This window comes from Pelophylax lessonae, assembly GCF_965119305.1.
Source record: "Pelophylax lessonae genome assembly, chromosome: 12".
Taxonomy (NCBI): domain Eukaryota; kingdom Metazoa; phylum Chordata; class Amphibia; order Anura; family Ranidae; genus Pelophylax; species Pelophylax lessonae.
In genome coordinates this window covers 12,627,905-12,652,811 of record NC_138779.1, presented here as the reverse complement: position 1 = coordinate 12,652,811, position 24,907 = coordinate 12,627,905, and the positions used below count along the sequence as shown (strand labels likewise).

The 24,907-nt window shown below is 42.0% G+C and overlaps 1 protein-coding gene and 1 long non-coding RNA gene across 2 annotated transcripts in view; one reads left to right on the top strand and one right to left on the bottom strand.

The window, feature by feature from the left end:
* LOC309567853 overlaps positions 1-24,907 on the bottom strand; it is a 1,051,047-nt gene that overhangs the window by 288,875 nt on the left and 737,265 nt on the right. The gene's annotated exons all lie outside the window — the stretch shown is intronic.
* The window catches only part of LOC309568239 (uromodulin-like), a 51,544-nt gene continuing 31,649 nt past the window's right edge, over positions 5,013-24,907 (top strand). The window contains exons 1-6 of the mRNA XM_082273905.1: positions 5,013-5,067; positions 7,229-7,336; positions 9,267-9,481; positions 11,363-11,517; positions 12,994-13,230; positions 16,318-16,474. Of these exons, the coding sequence (XP_082130031.1) occupies positions 5,022-5,067; positions 7,229-7,336; positions 9,267-9,481; positions 11,363-11,517; positions 12,994-13,230; positions 16,318-16,474 (918 nt within the window). The 5' untranslated portion in view covers positions 5,013-5,021. The remainder of the gene's footprint in view (positions 5,068-7,228; positions 7,337-9,266; positions 9,482-11,362; positions 11,518-12,993; positions 13,231-16,317; positions 16,475-24,907) is intronic.

The window sequence follows — 24,907 nt, the reverse complement described above, 5'->3', positions numbered from 1 at the left end:
TTTCAAGTCAGCGTACAGGTACGTATGCAGGAAGTGGTTAAATGCTGCAGAGGATACAGCAAAATTGGCCAGCAAGAGCGCAGTTTTCATGAGGGGTAGTAGGCCTAACTGCTGTGCCTAACTTTTATTTCACATATGGGAATGGAGGGGGGGGGGGGGTTAATGTAAGTGGTATAATGTGAGGTTGTTTAACCACTTCTGGACTGGAAGGTTTTCCCCCTAATGATCAGGCCATTTTTTGCAATTCGGCACTGTGTTTTTTTTTTTTTTTTTTATGGAAGAATACTTTATTGCTGTCTCTCTTGGTTCTAGCAACATCAGTACATTTAATTATTACATCATAATGAAAGATGGAAAAACAAAAGTCAAAATGCGAGTTCACTCATAAGATTATGTAAATTACAATTAGCACCAAACGAACAGTATTGAAAAGGGAAATTACAGCAAGAAGTATTCATCATTTATTATACATTTCTTGTGGGTAATTATTGTGTGCGTGTGTGTGAGTGCATGTATGTGTGCTTGTGCCTGCGCATAAGGTGATTTATTACAGACACATCATTTTTTTTTTTTTTCATTTTAAAATTTCATTTTGAGACACAGGCAGTTACATTTTGAGTACATCAGTAATTTGTAGGAGCCAATTTTTTTTTTTTTTAATGTGTCTTTTATTGAGAAATATATATATTATTACAACCAAAAATAGGAATAAGAAAGGAAAAGAAAAAAAAAAGGAAAAAAAAAAAAAAAAGGGGGGGGGGGAGGTATGGCCTCCATATACGCAACCTATTTACAGAGCATATTAATTGTCCCTACACAAAGGTACAGGTATGGATGACTCCCGTGAAATGCCCTAACAATTAGATACATGTACCACAAAAGGAGGCATCTTAGTGTTCATAGGTATTCAGTATTCAAGCAGATTATTAGAACCCATCTGATCTTATGTTTAAGCGGAGGCCTTTACAAAAAAAAAAAAAAATTCGGCACTGTGTTAATTTAACTGACAATTGCACGGTTGTGCGACGCTGTACCCAAAATCACGATTGCTGGTAACAAATGAATTCCCGCCTTTGTGCACACCAAACTTGGAAAAAAGCCTCTATCAACCTAAACTAAATATAACAAAATATCTTCAAAATAAATTAACTATCCCACCCAAAGCAAAAGTCACTGCTGCAGAAAAAAAAAAGTTTGCTATGGAAGGGACAGCAGCTAAAAGTGATCACCGAACTCAGATGAACTACAAAATAAAATGAAATATAAAAAAAGTCCCTCAAAATAAGAAAATAAAGACAATAAAGGGATTGATTGCTTAATACAGGAAAGATCAATGTGTATAAATAACAATCAGATGTTTGGTTACTTGGCTGTCGCATTGGAATAAAAAAAAAAAAATCTAAATTTTCAATTCAAAATTTATCGATTCAAAAGTTTTGATTCGAGAAATAAATCAGTAAATTCATAGAAAATTCTAAAAATACACCAAGTACAAATTCCAAATACAAATCCCAAATAGGAATTGAACAAACAAACTGAATTTAACTAAACTAGACAACTAGATTAACGAATCTAAACGAAACAAATCAAATTTTTTTGCATCATGCACATGTCTAACACATTTGTGTATCACAGTAAATCTAATCATCTTAAATAGATGTATCAGATCAGTGGTATCTGGCACTATTAACATAACAATTTGAAATCGATTTGTAATACAATAAAACTTGTTTTTTTAGAATTTTGTTGTTGTTAATATATTTTGAGCGCGCTCAAAACCAATAAATCCAATAGGATAAAAATTGTGAATAATAAATTAAATAAATATTGTGTCCACAAATATTAGTGCCAGACAACTTCTAGAAGTGAGTGTGGTGGGTCCCCTTATCTCAAGGCCACTGCTTCAATCGTGAGTTTGTGCGGCATCTGGTAAGTGGGCTGTGCATGCGGTGTCGGTGGAGGAGCGCACAAACCCACAATTGAAGTAGTGGCCTTGAGTTAAGGGGACCCACCACACTCACTTCTAAGAGTTGTCTGGCACTAATATTTGTGGACACAATATTTATTTCATTTATTACTCACAATTTTTATCCTGTTGGATTTATTGGTTTTGAGCGCGGTCTTTATCACCTTTGGACATATTTTTAAGCTACTTTGCTTTTGGACGAGCCGCTCAGCACGATTATATAATTTCATAATTTCTTATTTGTATATATATTTATATATATTATAATTTATATGTATTCATTAATTTAATATATATTTTATTACGTATTGATATCATTTTTAATTCGCATTGACCCTTTTATATTTCTCACGGTTTAATAACCAAGTTTGATTTACTAAAATACACACTCGCGCCTGTGCGCAATTGCATCGGTGTTCTATACACCATTTTTTACCAATATATTTTGAGCACTCTGAAAAGATCTCCAAATCGAAAAAAAAAATGGCTATAATTGGGTTTGCAACAAGTATGTAAAAAAAATTGAAAGATTATTTGTTTAATAGAACAAGGTGACATTTAGCTATAGATATAAAATGCCTCCAGAAAAATACATCAGCCTGTGACGATTGCGTTAAAGTTAAACTGTGACGTCTTGGGGCTAAGCCCTGCCTGGGTGAGGCCCATTTACTCTATTGTCACCTCTTGTCACCTCATCACCTCATCTCCACCTTGTTTCTTTATAAGATTGACGCATGGAATTCCATCTGGACCAATGAGTATATAAGTAGCTGAGTGATCGGTAATTGTACTCAGAACCTCCACCACCTCACTCCAACTACCATTCCTAAAGGTGGCAAAACTCAACTGACAGCTAACTTTGCGCACTTGTTGGAAGAACATCAAGTTATTGGAAGACTCTTGGAGACCCGGAACATTTCTACACCACATTTGTTGGTTAGTATAAAACTTTGATTTCTAAGACATTTACAACTCATAGCAGACAATCAGGATAAAATTATCATATACATAGTTACATAGTTATATAGTTACATAGTAGTTACATGTTAGTTATATACATAGTAGTTATGTCTTTATGAATAAAGACAATAGACTATCCAGTTCAACCTGTGTAGGTGTGTGTGGACGTAATTATTTCCCATACCGCTGAATATTATGACCCTTGAGATGTATGTCCAAGAGTCTTTTAAAAGTAGCCATACTCCCCGCAGTTACCACCAATTGTGGTAGAGAGTTCCACAATCTTGTAGCCCTTACTGTAAAAAACCCCTTACATAGCCTGAGGTTAAATATCTTCTTCTCTAATACACACTTTACATTCTGATTGTACAATGGAATATCATGATAGAATGATGGAGGCTGCCATTGGTTACTCTTCATTTTGTGATCGCTGGTTGGCTGGTTACCATGATCATTCTTTGGCTTCATTGCTCTCTAATTCTCTGCCATTGTAACATGTTTAATGGCAATATAAGAACTTACTTAACTATCCAATCATTGTGTGTCTATTTTCCAATTGTTGCAAGATTTAATGGAGATTGAGTCAACATGAGCTTAGAGCCGGTTCACACTACTCCGACTTGGGACGCGACTTGTGTGCCCTCAAGTCGCCCCAAGTCTCTTGTCATTACAAATTCAATGTAAATGAATGAGAGCCGTCCTAATATGCACTATTGAAGTCGCTCCGACTTCAGAAAAGGTTCCTGTACTACTTCAATGCGACCTCTATCCGACTTGTGCACATAGACTTCAATGTGAGTCGCCTCTAAGTCGGATCCTTATCTATTTTCAAGCGACTGTGATCAGACTTTCCAGGAACAAGAAAAAGATTAGCCAGGCGTTCCCCACAGACAAAGTCGCCTAACATTTAAGTCTCTTCAAAGTCTCTTCAAAGTCGCGCTAAAGTCGGCGCTAAAAAGTCGCTCCTTCATGGGGCGACTTTGAGTTGGAGTAGTGTGAACCAGCTTTATTTACCAAAACCATGTTTTGTTATTCTGTTATTAATACTGTATTGCATTAAAGGTATATATATATATATATATATATATGTTATATTCTATAGGAGCAGCAGCTCCTCCAAATGCTGATCCGGTTTCTGGGGATAGCCCGTCCAGCAGGGAGACACATCTCCATAGTGGATATGTCAAATCAGGAACAATCCTCTTATCATTATCATCTTGTATACTAAAACTGAGAGGATATTGGGCGCCCTATTTTTATCATCCAAACACCAATAGGATCTCCTGAGGAAGCAGTATGACGAAACGCGTAGTGATCCATTGGTATCTACACATTAGAACCCCATTGGCCCGAACACAGGAGGTCGTTAATCCTTGTGACTCACAGACACAAGACCCTGGCATAAGCCGGGCAATTTAGGGGCTCTCTCTTGCTATAGGAGAATGCTGTATATGACCTTCGTGTGCATTTATTCATGTTATGGTTTTAATGAATTTTTCTATTATGTTGTCTAAATAAATTATGTATGTTTTTTATATCTGAGTATTGATTATTTCTGTATGAGATTAACAGTGGCTGCCTTCAAAGTCCTAATACCCTTAGGCTGGGTTCACACTGGGGCGGCTTCAAAGTTGCCCAACTCTGAAGCCGCCCCCTGTGCAGCACGACTTCAGCGTGGCTTGCAAACGACTTCTCTAATAGAAGTCAATGTAAGTCGCCCCCAAAGTAGTGAAGGAACCTTTTTCTAAGTCGGAGCGACTTGAGTTGCTCCAATTAGAACGGTTCCATTGCACTGAATGGAGCGCGACTTGTCAGGCGTCTAAGTTGCCTGACAAGTTGCCCCACTGTGAATCCGGGACTGAGGGTTTTTTTCTTTCTTTTCTTACATTTGTTACATATATGAATATTGTAACATATAAAGATGTTTGTTGCTTTTTTTCTTTTGTTTTTTCTTTTTCTTTTTTTACTTTAAAACTATGTATAGACTTTTTTTTTTTAAATTGTATTATTACTATTTTTTTTTTTTTTTTTTGCTAAATCACAAACAGAAATTGGTTGCTCATATAGAATGTATTTTCTAGGGTCTCTGATAACCATGAAGACAACACTACTGCTATCTGTACTGTGCGCTGCCATGGCAGGTGAGTGACGTTTATCTCCTTTTATCTTATAATCTCACATCTGGAATATAGAGGCAGCGATCGTTCCTAGAAATTTGAGGATACAATCAGGGAAGGGCAAATTAAAAAAAAAAAAAAAAAAAACAGCGAGGGAGATCCGTTCTCTAAGTGAAGTGTATCTAAACCCGAAAAGCAAAATATAATATATTGCAGCTTACTGGTCCTTAGTGGTGGCTGCTTTCTTTTTCTTTTTGCAGACTTTTTTTTCATATATTGTCACCTGGGGATCCTGCCAGCCTTTCCTGAACAAGGAGTGTATTGCCTTAGGACTACAAAACACCCCCACCTTTCCTCATCTGCTTAACATAGGAGGAAGGGGTTTTGTAGCTCACAGAAGTAAACTGGGCAGGGCTAATAACACTGTTTGAGATAATAGTTCATATTCCCATCGCACACCTTCCTGGGTATAGGCACATCAGTTATGGGTGGTGCAGCGATCACCAGCTGGACACTGGATCTATCACAGATACATACATGGAAGTATAAGACTCCGCGCTATGGGGTATATAATGGATGTGTCAGTAGGCTGCAGCCTCCCAGAAAATAGCCGAGGCTATATAAAAACAAGGTAAAAGTGTGGGAATGGCGCTGTCTACTAATAGAATGGTAATGTTATCTAAACAGGATAGACTAAATGAGTGAGGTAAAATAGGAGTAATCATAGGCGTGCGCACAGGGTGTGCCGGGTGTACCTGGGCACACCCTAATCACCTAGGGCACATTAGCATTATCGCTCTGTTTGCCAGTGAGGAGATGGGAAAGATCTCCCTCGGACCTGCTCTGCCATAAGAGAAGTGCACACACTTCTATTTCACTTTGCCAGCAGGGAGAGTAATGTACCGGGGCCATGTACATGTAGGCAAACACATGCATGTGTATTTAAACTTTGGGGTGCACACCCTAATGCAATAGGCTGCGCACACCTATGGGAGTAATATATATGAACACAGGTATAAATATAACACAATGCACAGGAATATAATATAAAGTGCAAAATACAGTGAATAATTAATAGAAACAATGGTGATATAAAGTGACCAAGTGCATCAGGTGAGTGGATAATATACGTATGTATCTCCAATATATATACACACAATGGAAATTAGGCTAAACAGGTAATATCAAGCAATAAAAATTATATATGGAATCAAGGAATAAAGGATAAAGTGACTAGTGCCAATGACTGTGCTGGATAAAAAAATGAAAATATATATATAAATATATATATAAATATATAAAGTGATACAGTGATAGACACAAAAATTGTATAATATGTGAATCAATAAAAGTGAATAAATAATGTAAACAATCAGATAAGGTGACTGGGTGATGTAAATAATGCTAATAGTCCAATAAGATGACCAGGTGACATGTATAGTCCATTCAGGGGGCACTTAGCACCTCACTCATCACCCAGCACGGGGTTTATTTATCTATTGTTTTCCTTATGAAGATATTTATGATGATATTTTTCACTTGAATGGACTATACACGTCACCTGATCATCTTATTGGACTATTAGCATTAGCATCGCGGGACTCCGAAACGTTGCACCTATCCCGATGTGATCCTTTTGCAATAAAAGGTTTCTTCGGACTGCTGTGCAAGATCCTTGGTGTGCTGGAGAATATGTATGTAACTGCTTGAGATAAGACTGCAGAATACACAGGAGAGCTCTGAATTTCTGGCAGGATCAGCAGATATAACAAAATAAATTAAGAAATAATGGCAGCCCTGTGGGTCTGCTAAATAGCAGCACAGTTTCCCAGTGGGTGCGGGAATGTGTGCAATTTACACGCATTCCTGCACCCGCATGTACTGTATGTGAACCTAGCCTTATTTATGAACATGGGTGAATATAACACAGGGGAAGAGTGTTGAGGAACACTTTGTTTATAAATTGTAACACTTTGGAAACATATTTGTATATTGGACTATTTGGATACAAGTTGCAGCAGTTTGACACAAATTAGATTGTTGTTAAACACTTTGAAACAACCTGGACATTATCTCTGATTATTTGTATTGATCCTTGTGTTACATAGTAGCTGGATTTGAGATCTGTTTAGACTTCCACACAGGAACATAGAATGGACTTTAATGTGTTTTTCTGTCTCTGCAGTGGCTGCGTCTGTAACCTGTGGAAGTGCTACCTGTGCTGATGATGAGTATTGTGACACCAATACCACTACCTGCCAGTGCAATGCAACTCTCTATCCATTCATACGAGGTACGGTATGATATAATACAATGGTCACAATGGATCTTCTCCCTTTTAAAACCAAATATTGCATTCATGAATTATAATGCATTTATATGAATAAACCATATGGGGTGCATGTAACCCACATATTATAAGTGGGAAAGTGTAATGGCCCATTTACACCAGGATGTTAAATGAACCACAATGAAGCGCCCCGGTGTGACTGATCCCCAGGCCTGTCCTACATTTGAGTGGTGGATAATACAGGTATAATCTGACCGTCTGCAGTCTGTCATATAAACATGCACACTTGGTTTGCTGTGGATAATATGGAGATGGGAGTAGAAATCATAGCAAGACCCCACTGAAGTAGACTTATCTTATTCCCAGTGGATCAGTCACTGTTTGCACCGAAATTTGTGGCTTAGGGGGGTCTGTATAGGTGAAATCCTGAAAATGTGTTTTTTTTATAGGACTCCTGTGTGCTCCCCATACCAGACTTTCTGAACCATAGTTTTGTAGAATGCCAGGGTTCCTCCAATGGTTGATTGGGGTTCCTTGAGCAAATTCTGCCCCTCAGATAAGTTTGGTCTCGTTGCTTCACTCCCGCTGAATGACGGGTCCGGCGGGGGGCAGTTGATTTATACAAGGGGGCGGGGTTTCTCATGAGACGTCAATGATCATCTATGGACGTGACCAAATATAGAAAATGTTGTCACTGGGATCCAAATGCCGGAAACACCAATGTACTTGGCTTGTTCAGATGAAACTTTAAGTTCATCCCTACTGACCACCAATGTAAGAGGACACTACACTGACCATCAATGTAAGGGGGCAGAACACTGACCATCAATGTAAGAGGGCACTAAACTGACCACCAATGTAAAGGGGCACTACACTGACCATCAATGTAAGAGGGCACTAAACTGACCACCAATGTAAAGGGGCATTACACAAACCATCAATGTAAGGGGGCACTGCACTGACCATCAATATAAGGGGGTACTACACTGACCATCAATGTAAGGGAACACTACACTGACCACCAATGTAAGGGGGAAGAAAACTGACCATCAATGTAAGGGGGCACTACACTGACCATCAATGTAAGAGGGCACTAAACTGACCACCAATGTAAAGGGGCACTACACTGACCATCAATGTAAGAGGGCACTAAACTGACCACCAATGTAAAGGGGCACTACACTGACCATCAATGTAAGAGGGCACTAAACTGACCACCAATGTAAAGGGGCATTACACTAACCATCAATGTAAGGGGGCACTACACTGACCATCAATATAAGGGGGTACTACAATGACCATCAATGGAAGGAGGCATTACGCTGGCCATCAATTTAATGGAGCACCACACTGTCCATCAATATAAGAGGGCACCACACTGACCATCAATATAAGAGGGCACAACACTGACCATCAATGTAAGGGGGCACTACAATGACCACCAATGTAAAGGAAAACTGCAATGACCATAAATGTAAGGGGGCAATATGCTGATCACCAATGTAAGGGGGAAATACACTGATCAAAAATGTAAGGGGCACTACACTGACCATCAATGTAAGGGGCACTACACTGGCCACCAATGTAAAGGGGGCACTACAATGACCACCAATGTAAAGGAAAACCATAATGACCATAAATGTAAGGGGGCACTACACTGATCACCAATAAAGGAGGCATTACATTGACCACCAATGTAAGGGGACGCTATACTGACCATCAACAGTCAGTGTTTTGTATGTAAACTGGAAGTTTTATTGTGATTCAACTCTTTGCCTTTATGGCAGCTTTCTCTCCAGTCCCTGGTCCCTCTTGCCACCCTAAAGTGGGTATATATAGAAAACCCCTATAGTGTATAATGTACATCAAGCATGTCACCATCACCATCACCTTCTCATCTCAGAAATGCTGAATGACTTTATTCTTTTTTCAGGAAGCCTTCCATCTCCAAATCTAACTTGTACTGGAGTAAAGTTCAATATACAAGTGTCAAAATGTTGGTTGGAAGCACAAGGTTATAATACGTCCGATATAAGGCTGAACGGCACCGACTCTGGTTGTTTCGCAGTAAGGGAGGTTGTGGGTGCAAAATCGGAGATGACCATTCATCATCCATTGACAAGTTCTGTCTGTAACACAGTTCCTGCAGTAAGTTCTCCTGGCACGGTCTGACTGTTTCTTATACAAGAGAAGTTAAAACAAAACAATAAAATTATGTATAGACAAAAATGTTATAATTTAGGGTTTGAATGGAATAGAGAAGGTTTAGAACCCTTGTCATTGACTGTTTTACCCTCTATATACCTGGTGTTCCTTCACTTTCACTGGGTCTTCCAAGTCTGCCCCATTCCCTGAACTGAATCCTGGTTGTAGAGAAGATAGTGAGGGAAGGGTGTGATTGGCTCCTGCAGCAGCCTGGGAGGAGGAAGCAGGGGCGTGGCTTGCAATGTGCTTTGTGTTTGAAAAGACACACACAGCCTAAGCTGAGGGTGCACATACATGGATGTCTCTTTAGCAGTTGTATAGTTAAAGGAGACACCCAGGGCTGCTGATAGAAATCACGGGGGGGCCCCATACAGCTTACTTGACAGGGCCCCCCTACTCCAAAAATATCAAACAAGATTTGCTAAAAGGCAACGCCCCCAATACTATGCTTTGCAACCATGGCAGAAATTATACCCCATCGAACAAGACTAATTCAAGTGATTTGCAGCATAGAGGCAATATCTGCACCCCACAGTGAGTGATCGGCACTGATTTCTCATTGTTTCATTCAGCATGGTGTGTTCATTCAGGATAGTGAGCCCCCCCTCCCCCATTCACCATCCTGAAATAACCCGCCTGTGTGCCTTCAGCAGCTGTTGGGGGAGAGGAGGGAAAACAGCAGCACTGTGGGGCAAAAGGGCACTGATCGCTTACTGTGTTCATTCAGGATGGTGTGTTCATTCAGGATAGTGAGCCCCCCCTCCCCCACTCACCATCCTGAAACAACCCACCTGTGTGCCCTCAGCAGCTGCTGGGGGGCTGAGGAGAGGAGGGAAAACAGAAGCACTGTGGGGGAAAAGGGCACTGATCGCTTACTGTGTTCATTCAGGATGGTGTTTTCATTCAGGATGGTGTTTTCATTCAGGATAGTGAGCCCCTCCCCCAGTCACCATCCTGAAATAATCCGCCTATGTGCCCTCAGCAGCTGCCGGGGGTCTGAGGAGTGGAGGTAAAAAAGCAGCATTGCGGGGGGGGGGGGGAAAGGGCACACAGGGGTCCCACACAGCAGGGAGAAGGGGGCAGAGATACTAGAACAGATCCCCCTACAGTGTAGCTCGAGAACGAAAAGAAAAGTAGAAGCCGGAAGCACTGCACAAGAGTCTCTCGTGTCAGCAAGAAGGAAGAACTACTGGCCCTCCTTCTTGGCAAGTGCCTGCCCCCCCCCCCCCTTTGAACTGGTGAGGCCTGGGCCCAGTACAGGACGGCTGGCTGTACTGCCTTATCAGCGGCCCTGGAGACACCTACAAACAGAAGCTGGACTTTGGGTAGATATAAGACACAAGTAACACAACTCTATATTTATTTTCATCATTAAATGATTATTTTTTTAAATACAAGCTGTATAAGTACCTCAATGGGATTTGGTTTCAGCCTCACAGTCCCTGTACAATGCAGGCTGGGAGAAAGAGAACAACTCAAATAGCCAGTTATTTCATGTGCTGACAAATAGGAGAACAGAGAGATGAGCTCATCAGTCTTCTGCTTCTCCTTTCACTGTCCAGTCACAGGCTGGAGGTGGGGGGGGGGCTTTGGGCTCAGAGAAAATGGGTCAAATGATACCGCCCATCAGAGTGAGCACATCAAATGGCAAAAAAGTACTGCAGGGGAGATCTTGAATACTGAATACTGCAGGAAAAGCTTCCTTTTTGACTGGTCAGATAATGCAATGACATTAATAGTAACTATTTGCTATTGTGCAGATTACTGTATGGCAGGGAGTTTTCTGACCCTGATTTATGACTTATGTGCTTCCTCTCTCTACAGGTAAATTCATCCCATGTCACATACAGTAATCAGCTGTATCTTTTTGCCGAGACGGATCCAATCCGAATAACAAATGACGTTGCCGTGAATGTTTCCTGCTCTTTCCCGCTGCTTATGAATGTCACTCTTAATGTGACTCTGCACCCAGTGATTGGGTAATTATTATTACATAATGTTGGTCTTTCAGGAATCCATGGTGACTATCTCTAATGATATTGTATTTTCGCCCATACTCTTGTGTAAATGGTCCTTAACTGGTTGCCGACCACACGCAGCCTATATACTGCGGCAGGGTGGCTCTCCCAGGCAAACCAACGTAGGGCTACGTCGGTCACGTGCCTGCGGCTATGCAGGCTCCTGCCCCCGCTCATTAGAGGGGAATCCGATGTACGGGTCAGGTGGCTCTGATTGCCGCCTGACACCCACGATCTGGCCTTGCACCAAGCCTCAATAAATTATAAGCAAAAGCTTAGATATAACTGAGCTCAGCTCTCTGAGGACACATGGGTGTAAGCCAGTGATGGCAAACCTTGGCACTCCAAATGTTTTGGAACTACATTTCCCATGATACTCAACTACACTGCAGAGTGCATGAGCATCATGGGAAATTAAGTTCCAAAACATCTGGGGTGAAAAAGGTTAACCATCACTGGTGTAAGCCATCCATGCCAAGTGTTTCCAAGCGACCCTGTCAAATCAAGAGGAAATGTCCCTGCAATAGAAGAGTCTTCATAACCTGTGTCTCCTCCCTTCCTTCTGCTTCACTGCTGCAGCCTCCATCAGATTCTTTGGCATTCAATGCTTGTGTGTCCCCTGACACATTGCATGGTTCCTTCCACCTCACCCTGTGACTCTGCTGAGTGCTGCAGTGACATTGGTGTCAGAGAAGGAACCATGGCATGTGCTGGGAGACACAGGCATACTTCCAAAAATGTTAAATATTGAAGAGTTTGGTGGAGTATGAAAGCTCTTCTATTGGAGGTACATTTCTTCTCAATTTTTGTTTCCAAACTGACAAGGTCATTTGAAGGAGACATATGGATTTAAAAAGTTCTCGGTCTGCTTGGAGCAAAGAGCAGTGACTGTCAGTCACCGCTCTCTAATCTGCCCCTCCAGCACTCACTAGAGCACTGGGCAGGGAAGGGGGCGGGTGCTGCTGACTCTGACTCTCAGCCGTGCATTAAGAGGCGGAGCAAGTTGTCAATGTGACAACCAAGTGGATCCTGACATTAGTGTTTTTGATCCTTCCAGAGCCCAGAGTCGCTATCTGGCAATAGCCCACTATCAGCTGACTCTGGGTCACAGGAGAGCAAAAGTAAGTGCACCCCTGTCACCCACAAAAGAAGTATGGACAAAAAAAAAGGTTTGGCTATACATCTCTTTTGAAAAATGCCTTTATTGGCCTAATTCTTAACCAAATTAATTTTAAACCTTTGTGGTGCATTTGAAAGTGTACAACAATTTCACCTCCTCCACCAGTATACACAGAGCTGAAGAAGATATCTAATAGGTTTGCTCTTTCTTTATCCTTAGTGCAAATATTTCAGTCCTGTATAATAGCATAGATGCATGGCCACATACCTACAAGGGTTTCTAGGTAGGTAACCTTCTGTTGTGTGTTTATTTTCCAGGAGCTCAGTAATAAGCGGCCCTACAGGAAATGCAAGTTATGTAGCCGTAATGATGGCCTTTAAAGATCAGTTCTTGACCCAGCTCTCTGATTCTGACACCCTGACAGTGGAGGATACTGTCTACATTTCAGTGGTCATACCGGATCTGGATGTGAACAGCTTTAAACTCAAAGTGGTGAATATTTATGCCTCTCCTACCGAATCAAGCTCCATCAAGTACTATCTTCTTCAGAACGGGTAAGTACACAGTACGCTGGTTAGCAAAGCTGTGTGATCTTTGTACACTTTGATGTTGATTTACTAAAGGCAAATATACTGTGCACTGCCAGCAGGGCCGCTGATAGGGGAGGACCACCAGTCCTCCTGTAGGGGGCCCGGCAGTGGCAGCCCGTCCATTGGGGGCACAGGCGCACCGCTCCGCCTATCCATGCGTCTGGCACCCTAATCTACATGCAGGGCGCCGGACGCATGGATTCCAATGGGGTTTTTTTTTTTTTTGAAGCACGTGATTAGAGCCAGAGGCTTTAATAGGCTTAAAAAAAGGATGGGCTCAGGGCGCAAAGCACTGCGCCCTTAGCCCACCCAGTTAGCGAATGAATACTCGCTATTATCACACTGATTCTCCTCTTAGCAGATCAGGAAGCGGGTCCTGAGACCCGTTTCCCGATTGACCGAAAGAAGAAGCCATGCTATTGGCCAAGGAGAAGGAGGGAGGAGACACAGGGGAAGCCGCTGCCGCCGCTGCCTGCCCTCCACGTCAGTCCAGGGTGAGTGAGCTGGCGAAGGGGGGGGGGGGTGGTATGGTGTGTGGGCTGGAGCTGGTGTGGTCCAGGGGGGGTATGGTGTGGTCCGTCTGCCGCCCCCCCCCAGCCAATGGAGCACCAGCCGCCACTGGGGCCCGGACACACAGGGGGGCCCCAACAGCACAAGGAATCAGTGCCGTTGAGCAGAGGGGCAATTTCAGAAGGAAGCCCTGTACGGCTCTCTGCAGCAGCTGCAAGCCAGTTTTAGCTGCTGCAGGGAGAGACACAGACACAGGGCATCATTGCTGTAATTGCTTCTCCAACACTGATCCCCCCTCCCTGTTCTGCCTGCCTCTGACCACCCCCCCCCCCGTGTGCCCCCCTGCTGCAGGCTTCACTGTCCTGTAAAAAAAAGACAAATTGTAAAAAAAATAAACATTAAACATTGTAATAAATAATTTTAAAAAACTGTAAAATAAAAAAATATTTATAAAAAAACAATTATACATTTTTTTCTTCTTTGAATTCTCTGTCATGTTTGTGTTACGCTAATAATGATTTTAGTGTATTTTAGTAAAAATATTGTCTTGATATATTCGTTGTGGAGGGGAGGGGGGGGGCTGTCAGGTAGGCTGTACGGGGCCCTGTGATTTCTAATGGCAGCCCTGACTGCAAGTGCGGTTGCGCTAGATCTAAGGGGAAGCTCCGCTGAATTCTATCATTCATTAATGTGAAAAAGCTGTTTTTTTATTTTTCTTGCAAGTTCCCCCTCAGATCTACAGCAACTACACTTGCAGTGCACGGGCTATTTGTCTTTAGTAAATCAACCCCTTTGACTACCGAAATAATTCACTAATAATTCACAGAATAATATATCCCCTTAACCTCTTTAAGCACTTTCTTCTTACTGATTCATACTGGGGACACCAGGACTGGAATTGGGAAAATGGGGGTCTTCAAGACAGTCAATACCTGACAAGAGGTTCTTACTCTTCACCACACCCCTTGCTCTCTATGTCCTCACTGGAGAGTTTTTTGGACATGAGGGGGGCATATTTCCTCTATACAAGCCCCGAGAAGGGATTAGGTGTGGAAAATGGAAAGTGACAAAAGAAAAGCCAACGCATTTCAGGGTGCTAAGGAGTCCGCCCTTATTAGGGCTTCAGGAACTTGGGTATATGCAGAGGTGCTGCACTCAATTGTGGTGATTGGTGAACAATCCAACAATCTTTGTGCATGAATTTCCCAGAGACAATAAGCAATAAATACCCAACAGAGGATGACACTGTACATTAATTATAAAAAAAAAAGCTTAGAAATACAGAGCTCTCAAAATGATACAAAATTTCAATGCTTTTTTTTTTTTGCTAACCCTAAGCCCATTTAAAAGCCCACACGTGAGGGGCTGTTTTGATCAAATCAAACCCAACGCATTGACAATCCATTGTTTCCTACAGGCCCAGTTCACAGCAATGTGTTCGTTGGGCGAAAATGGAGCGTGCTGTATTTAACATAGCGCAAAACATTTATTAACATATGTTTTGATGCATTTCCTTTGTCTCAATGGAAAAACACCTTAGGGAGAAAATTGTGAGTAGGTCTGAGCTTTGTAGAAATATGGGTCACATGTATTCATTTCTTGTGTATGGCACAAAGATTCCACCAATTAAAATGTATATTGAAGACTTTGATTCTGACTCGAGTAACAGAAACTAAAAATTAACACATGCCATGTATTGGTCATCTACAGCAGTGGTCCTCGGGGCCCATTAACAGGAATACTGGAATCACTGAGCAGCAAATGAGATCACCTGTGATGTAATTTAGTTATCTTGCAAACCTGGCCTGTTAGTGGGCCCCGAGGACCGGAGTTGAGGACCACTGATCTACTGTATATATATATATATATATATATATATATATATATATACAGGGCTTTTTTTCAGCTGGAACTTGGTGGAACACCTTTGGCTCAGGCCCTCTGCTCCCTGCTCACCACTATCACTTGTAAGGATTGTGGTTGAGTTCCTGCACCTTTTTTCGGAAATGAAAGCCCTGTATATATACTGTATATATATATATATATATATATATATATATATATTATAATGAATGCTGGCCATATATACATAAACTATATCGGGGTGGAGGAACTTGACTGTCTTGCACAGAGTCCTGACCTCAACCTAATCGAACACCTTTGGGATGAGTACGAGCGTAGACTCCAACATCAGTACCTGACCTCACAAATGCGCTTCTGGAAGAATGGTCAAACATTCCCATAGACACCCTCCTAAACCTTGTGGACAGCCTTCCCAGAAGAGTTGAAGCTGTTATAGCTGCAAAGGGTGGGCCAACTCAATATTGAACCCTACGGACTAAGACTGGGATGCCATTGCGTGTAAAGGCAGGTGTCCCAATACTTTTGGTAATATATATATATATATATATATATACATATATATATATATATATATATATATTTATATTATAATGAACACAGCTCTAATAGTATGTGCCAGTAATGTGTTCCAATCTTTAGCTTACAGTAAAAAAATTGATATATGGTTTCTGTATCCAGGTGCCCAGCTAGCGATGTATCTACTGACCAGCTAACGGTGGTGAAGAATGGAAATGCCACTGAATCTCGGTTTGCTATGAAGGTCTTCAAGATTGCCAGTTCTAGCAACGTCTATCTCTATGCCGATCTTGCACTCTGCACTACTGATTGTACCACGGTAAGTCTCAATATACACATAGAGGGTGTTCTGTGATTTCTGTACCTGGAGAAGAAGTTAGAGATTCTTTAGCCATATGGGCAAAACAGTCAACTTCCCAATTGTCCCACTGGTCCAAAGAGCCCCAGGCACTCTCTTGGCCTTGATGAGGTGCAGCCAGCCTGAGGGTGGTAGGTTTGGGGGTTAGAAAAAGCATTTGATTAAAGCTTTAGTGGTCCAATATTGAAGTATGTATACCAATTTGCCCTTCCTCCTGGTAATCAGACCTCAGATCTCATTGACCCGGCCATATGTACACACAATTATTCAGGGATGGGATAAAGGATGGGTTGGAGGGGCGACTGTCCTGGGTGCAATGTTTTATTGCAGGGATTTGGATGCCTTGGCCCTAACCCTAAGGGAAGGTAAGGGGTGCAGGTTTTGCCCCATTTTCCCTGGGTGCTGGATGGATTTGTCACAGCACTGCAATTATCTTAGAGTCTTCTGAGTAATGAGGGGCCACCTGGGTTCTTACACATAAGAGTGGTGGGTATTACATGAAAGTCTACATGCCCATTCACTGAGGTCTGCTAAAGTGGGGCAATTTTAGGCGTCATTCACTCTTATGTGCTTTTGGCTACAGTGCATTGCAGGAAAATGTGTGTTTTAGGTCATGTTTGAAAGCATTACCATTGATCTCTATGTAACGTGATTTCCTGGAAATTGCATTTAGGTCATTAAGATTTATTTATAGTTAGAGATATTTAAATAGCGCCAGTGCTTTCCATACTGTACAATCGCAGCAGTCCCTGCCCTTACAGATCTTACAATCTAAGGTCCCTATCTTGCACACATATTAGGGCCAATTTAGACAGGAGACAATTATTCTACCAGCACGTAATTGGAGGAAACCCACCCAAGCAGAACAGGCAAACCCCATGCAGATATTGTCCTATTTGGGAAGTTGAGGTCCCCAGCGCTACAAAACAAGAGTGCTAACCATCCATCCCCTGTGCTGCCCAAATCTCAAAAGTTGGCTTTCTAATCATTGCATGACCTTATTGGATGAGTTTATGGACCAAAAATGAAGAAAAAAAAAAAGAAATAGAAATGCACACCACCAAACCTAAAGATACCAGATGACTACCTGATCTGCTGCTGCTTTGCAAACCAAGCAGGAGGAACATTGCTGTGTGTAATGAGCATGATAGCTGAATTAGTGGCCAACTCCACACAAAAGTGATACATTAAATCATATGCTGACTTTTGATATTGAGATACCGCCACCATAATTCACAGTTCTGCCCATCTGCTGCAGCCATAGCATGGGATGAGCTAGAGTTCACCCTAAATCCAAGCCTATCCCTAACAAAGACAATTGATGGTGCCATGCTAATCTCTAACAAAGACAATTGATGGTGTCATGCTCATCCCTAACAAAGACAATTGATGGTGTCATGCTCATCCCTAACAAAGACAATTGTTGGTGTCATGGTCATCCCTAACAAAGACAATTGTTGGTGTCATGGTCATCCCTAACAAAGACAATTGATGGTGTCATGCTCATCCCTAACAAAGACAATTGTTGGTGTCATGGTCATCCCTAACAAAGACAATTGATGGTGCCATGCTCATCCCTAACAAAGACAATTGATGGTGCCATGGTCACCCCTAACAAAGACAATTGATGGTGTCATGCTCATCCCTAAGAAAGACAATTGATTGTGTCATGCTCATCCCTAACAAAGACAATTGATGGTTTCATGCTCATCCCTAACAAAGACAGTTGATGGAGTCATGCCCATCCCTAACAAAGACAATTGATGGAGTCATGCCCATCCCTAACAAAGACAATTGATGGAGTCATGCCCATCCCTAACAAAGACAATTGATGGTGCCATGCTCATCCCTAACAAAGACAATTGATGGTGCCATGCCCATCCCTAACAAAGACAATTGATGGTGTCATGCCCATCCCTAACAAAGACAATTGATGGAGTCATGCCCATCCCTAACAAAGACAATTGATGGTGCCATGCTCATCCCTAACAAAGACAATTGATGGTGCCATGCCCATCCCTAACAAAGACAATTGATGGTGCCATGCCCATCCCTAACAAAGACAATTGATGGTGTCATGCCCATCCCTAACAAAGACAATTGATGGAGTCATGCCCATCCCTAACAAAGACAATTGATAGTGTCATGCTGCTCCGTTACAATGTAGAATAAATAGGTCATTGGGGAATATGGCTCAGAGAGACTGAAACCAATGTGGAGGGGGAAGTGCAAACTATTCCAGGGAAGTCTCACCATTGGAGTGATGAAAGAACCTGGTGTGCCCGCATTCTCCACTGTTTCCATTGTACGGATAACACAGATAGAGGAACATGAAGGGGGCGCAGTGACTTTAGCATTTGCAGTTTCTTCATCGATTTCACTTGTCTGGAATCTCTGTTGAATTTCTTTTATTTCCTTACAGACCTGCATCTCTAAATCCAAAGCTGCTAGATCCCAGGACATTGCAGGAAGCGTCAGAATCTATTTGGATGCATGTAAGTCATCTCATGGTCATAGTTTTGTTACAGTAATTTTCTGTGTTCCTTCAGTCACATATAATAAATCCCAACTTTCTTTTCTTTTTTGTTTTGAATAATGTGGGAAAAGGGTTAAAGCTTCTGACAATTTTTAAATGCTGTCTTTGTTCTTTTTGGGGGGATTTTCCCTCACCTCCTGTTCTGTCTGACATCTGTCACCTGACCAGGAAGTAAGGAGAAACTTCCCAGAGGGGACAAAGCAGTAAAAGCCTGCAGAGGTTCCAACCCTTTACCATTCTAATAAAATTGCTCTGTGTGTCCCGTATATTTACCAGACGAAAAAGAAGCAAATTGTCCATTATTAGGATTTATTGTCAGATATTACAAACGCTTTCACTTCTATGGTGATCACTACACAATTATTTCAGCCTGCAGTGAATGTGAATATCATACGATATATCCAGAAGAATGAGTATCAGTCCGGTTGAGGTCTCCAATTAACAGATATGTTTTTCTCTATTTCCAGCTGACGCCAGTTACTATTTAGAAAACGGTTCTGCTAGAGGTGAGTAATCTCTTACATGGAAAATGTTAATGGTTTAACGTGGTGTAGCTAAACATGTTCAACTCCTTTACAGCAACAATACACTTATATGTGGGGGCAGGGCTGGTAGACCTCAACATCCAGCCCCTGCATATATGCAACACTGTCTTGTTTGAGGAGCGCTCCATCAGTACCCCCAGAACTGTGACTGAGCTGTCACCAACAGCTCACAGTCAACTGCTGATAATCGGCAGTTGGTAGGATTGGCCCCGGATGATGTCAGCACTGTGCAGCCAACTACAGTGCAGCATGATCAGGAGACCCTCCTAAAGGCTTTTGGGCATCAGGACCCATTTAAAGCTTCCACCAGTATAAAGGGGTTAAAGCTAAATTCCAGCAAACCATCTAAATTTCCAGGGGAACCATATTACCTGTCAAAGGATTTGTATTTTTGTCCTGAGGTTTGCACAGCATTGCCACACAGCAAAGCCCAGGAGGATGACACCACGTTCTCTGTTACATCTTGGAATACAGTGGTGTCCTTTCCCCACCCCCAGTCTGCTGATTGGGCATTGAAGGAGCAGTAGAACACTGATTAGGTCATCTCCCTGTTCACTGGTATCCAGCGCTTGTGCTGTTTCTTCCTCTCACTCCAGCCCTGCTGTACAGGGACTGCAAGAGGTTGATACCAGGGTGCATTTAGATATTTACACTGCTTGCATTAAAAACAATACTAAGCAACAATATTGTCTCTTTCTCAGCCTTTGCAGATTCCTGTTATTAACCACAAAAATATTAAACTCACCCAAAGAGATATGTAAAATTTCGAATCCCCCCCCCCATTTCATCTGCCTAATTCTAGCAATGACAATGACTAAGCATTATTATCCATCCCTACGTATCTATACATACATTTAGCATTTATCTAAATATATTTTGATATTAGGTTTATTATAAAAGCATTAGATTGTGGGGTTATCAGCACTGACTGAGACTTTCAATTAGAAAGAGACAGTCTGAAGGCAAACAGCTTCTATTGTGCTGTCTTTAGAAAATGCATAATGTTCTGTGACACCAAAATCATAGATGTATATTCTGTATTAAATATTTTTGGGGTTGTATGTATTCCCCTCACTGGAAGTGGAGAGAGGATCTCTGTATTGAAATGTATATCTAGTCGATTTTTTTTTTTTTTTAGCTTTGGAAATAGTCAGGATCAGTGCTTTAAGTGGGCCAGTATGCACTGGTACTCACTACCGCCACTTCCAAATATGGCTCTTGAGCATATCACCACCTCTCTGTACACCTTAGCGTACCAGTACCCTCATTTTGGACATCTGCGCCCTCAATTGGCCCCCCCCAAGAATATTTCCCACTCCAGAGCCAGACCAGTCACCACCAGTGAGTCCCCCTGCTCCGGAGTCCCAGCCCAGGCCAGGGGGGGGGGTGCTCTGTGGGGACCCTGATGTGGGGTGGGGGTGGCGACAAAATGTATAGGCTATAATAGAGTACCGGCACTTCTTTTGGGCCACTTCAAGCACTGGTCAGGATGGATAAGAACCCCTTCTATCAGCATCTTGGGATATGTTAGAGAAATTTCCCTTTGTTTACTGTCCCAGTGACAACGGTTTCACCAAACAGGAAGTGAGAGCAAATCTACAACAGCAACACAGACAGAAACAGGGCCGCTGATAGGGGGGGACCACCAGCCCTCTTGTAGGGGGCCAGAGCACACAGGGGGGCCCACACAGAGAGGGGGATTAGTGATGGACAACAAATACAGAAATCTTCCTCCAGCACCTGAATCTGATCTGTCCCTCTCCCTGCTATCAGCTTGTATCTGTTGAGAAAGAGATAGTCGTCCCTCACTAATCCCCCTCCCTTGTGTGGCCCCCCTCCCAGCACTGGCTCTAATGTCATCTCTGCTCAGGAGTTTGTTTGTAACTTTGTTTCTCTCTCTCTGTCTCTCTGATCACTGAGCTCCAACTGCCCAGCCTGTATATTTTTCTCATCTTCTTTTTTATTTAACATAGTTTTTTTTTTTTAGATTTAGCAGGAATTATGTGAGTTATGTTATATTTGTGTCTGATAATAGTGATTTTGTTGTAATTTTAGCTAAATATATCTTTAATATTTTCATGGGGGGCCCTGCCAGGTAGTCTGTATGGGGCCCCGCGATTTCTAACAGCAGCCCTGGACAGAAATATATATATATATAATTTTTTAAGTAGAGTAAGGAAAGGTCAATAAAACTATTAGCTTTGTTATTGCTGTCTGTTTCCTTGTAGCAGATTTTCCCTCACTTCCAATCTGGTAAAACGGTCGTCTCCTTGACAGTATAGAAGGGTAAATCTCTCTAATGCCACCACACTATTCAAAAATTTAAAAGACAAAAAGTTTTGGTTGGACATACAGTTTCAATTCTCACAATGTCACAATCTGGTATAAAAGTTGACTTTCATCAGACTGCAACTACAATGAAAATTTAGGACTGAACAGAAGATCTTCCATAGAAAGATGAAGCCCTTCCCGCTCCATTCCTAATATCTCTTGTGTGTTCTTCCAGGTTTCTCCATGCCTTGGACTTTGTCTGCTCTGATCTTCTCCTGGATCTTGATGAAGATGATGTAAATCCTCCGAGAACCGACCATCCCGGCACCATGAGACTTTGTCATAACGTCAACCCCAATGCTCTCAGCAGAGAGAAGTTATGAAGGAATCTTGTATATAATTCTTTTTCTGTGGATGGTGTTGGCTGCATTATATATAACGCTACCTAAGATAACCTTGCCGCTATGCGTCCTTATTATCTCTCATTTTGTACAGTGCTGATATCCTGCTTTTTTGGCTTTGAGGTGTCTACCTTATACCTGAGCTATTTATTGTGTATTTATTGTACTGTAAGCATGGTAATGGAGTAGACAATATATCGATATTTTGTATTACTGGAGAGCGCACCCTGTACTTTTTTCTGTTCTTTTACATATAATAAACTGCAAGTAATGTGATTCAAGTTGTTTCTTTGTATTTTTATTCAGTCATTGCAGGTGCTTTGGTCAGGGAAATGTGCCCCCTAGGGCATTGTAAAACTCAAAAACTAAAATTTAATATATTGCAGTTCACCGACCCTTAGATTTAGTGGTTGCATTTTTCTTTTTTTTTCAGGGCTTTTCCCTTTATTTTGACCGGGTGATCCTTAGACAATTCTTGTCCTGTTGTGGCTCCACTCATGTTTACACTGTAAAGGTGAGTGGAGCCTAATTTCACGTACCCTAATTTCACGTACCCTAATTTCACGTACCCTAATTTCACGTACCCTAATTTCACGTTTACACTGTATCTATGCTTTAAGTGGAACTCCAGTCTAAACCTTTTGTTCTTGTTTTGGATAGCGTGAGGAATAATTAAAACCGCTGGTTTTCGTTACTATGTGTGTCCACTGGGAAGATTTCCCACCAGTTCTTTTCCACGAGACACAACATTTATTGAGAAAAAAATGACTTCAAAATGAGACAAAATCCCACCTTTGACAGTTTTTTTGGAACCTCTGCCAAAGGTGTCCCTAATGCTGGGCACCCGGAGGAGGTGATTTAAATCTAGAGTTGGGTGCCCTTGCTCCTAATGCCCTTGTTGCCCAACGTTTTTTTTATTTTACTTTTATATTTCAAGTATCACCCTTGCAATGCCACTGACAGTTCAAAGCCGAGGGAGGTTCCCCTAAGCTCCTCCTCTGTTCTGGTCACATGACAAAGCCAATGGGAGAACTTCCCTTCACTCTGAACTGCTGCTGTATCTGAGGCCTGGCGAGTGATTTACATGGAGGAAGTGGGGTGGGATGGAGATCACTATTGGTTGTGGGGTAGAGAGAGTAAGGGGATCTTTGGGTAAAGAGATATCTGTACTTGGTGTGTGTGTGGGGGGGGGGGGGGGTAGAGAGCTCTCTATTGGTTGTGGGGTAGAGAGTGTGAGGGGAACTTTGGGTAAGGAAAGATTTGTACTTGGTGGTGGTGTTGGGGGGTTGTGGGGTAGAGAGGGCGAGCGGATCTTTGAGTATGGAGATTTCTGTACTTGGTGTGTGTGTGTTGGGGGGGGGTAGAGAGCTCTTTATTGGTTGTGGGGTAGAGAGTGTGAGGGGAAATTTGGGTAAGGAAAGATTTGTGCTTGGTGGTGCTGGTGGGGTAAGGGGTAGAGATTTCTATTGATTGTGGGGTAGAGAGGGCAAGGGGATCTTTGGGTAAGGAAAGATTTGTACTTGGTGGTGGTGGTGGGGGGTAGAGATTTCTATTGATTGTGGGTTAGAGATAGTGAGGGGATATTTGGGTAATAAAGATTTGTACTTGGTGGGGGGAGGGAGGTAATATTTGGTTGTCTTTTTTGCCTATGTGTTATAGTTACATAGCCCTGATGCCTACATTCTGCGTTCTATTTACTCCGAGCCCCTATACTCTGTGAGTTTTATACTCCTTGCCATTGCACTCTATGTGCTACTCCTGGCCCCAGTACTCTGTGAGTTTTATACTCCTTGCCATTGCACTCTATGTGCTACTCCTGGCCCCAGTACTCTGTGAGTTTTATACTCCTCGCCATTGCACTCTATGTGCTACTCCTGGCCCCTATACTCTGTGAGTTTTATACTCCTCACCATTGCACTCTATGTGCTACTCCTGGCCCCTGTACTCTGTGTGGTTTTGACTCCTGAACTCTTCACTCATTACATACCCCTGACCCCTGCATTCTGTCTGGTATATACTCCTAACTAGGAATGAGGTTCAGGCTTGGGTATCTCATGGGTCCGAGGTGCCCATTCCTGGTTCATGGACCTGCCCAACTAATGTGTAATTTTACTGTCATAGTGAATAAATAAACATAATGCACTTCCTGGCCTTATGTTCAGATATTTAGAAGGGCAAATAAGGTGGCTTTTGAATAAGTCAACCCCTTTAGTGTAAAAAGTTGGGTCACAGACAGCCATATTGTTAATGTGCTGTAGCTATAATAGAGAAAGCATGTGAAGTGCAGCTGATGAAGTGCTTTGGGAATTTGGGGGTGGGGGAAGGGCTTGTACCTTTTTTTTAACTTTTATTATGTCTTAATACTGATTTCCAGCAGCCTCATTTCAGCCTGCCTCTGTCAAAATGCACTACAGTGGTAACAGATAGGATGTGTTTTTTCACAGGGCATACAGTATCTTACAAAAGTGAGTACACCCCTCACATTTTTGAAAATATTTTATTCTATCTTTTCATGTGACAACACTGAAGAAATGACACTTTGCTACAATGTAAAGTAGTGAGTGTACAGCTTGTATAACAGTGTAAATTTGCTGTCCCCTCAAAATAACTCAACACACAGCCATTATTGTCTAAACCGCTG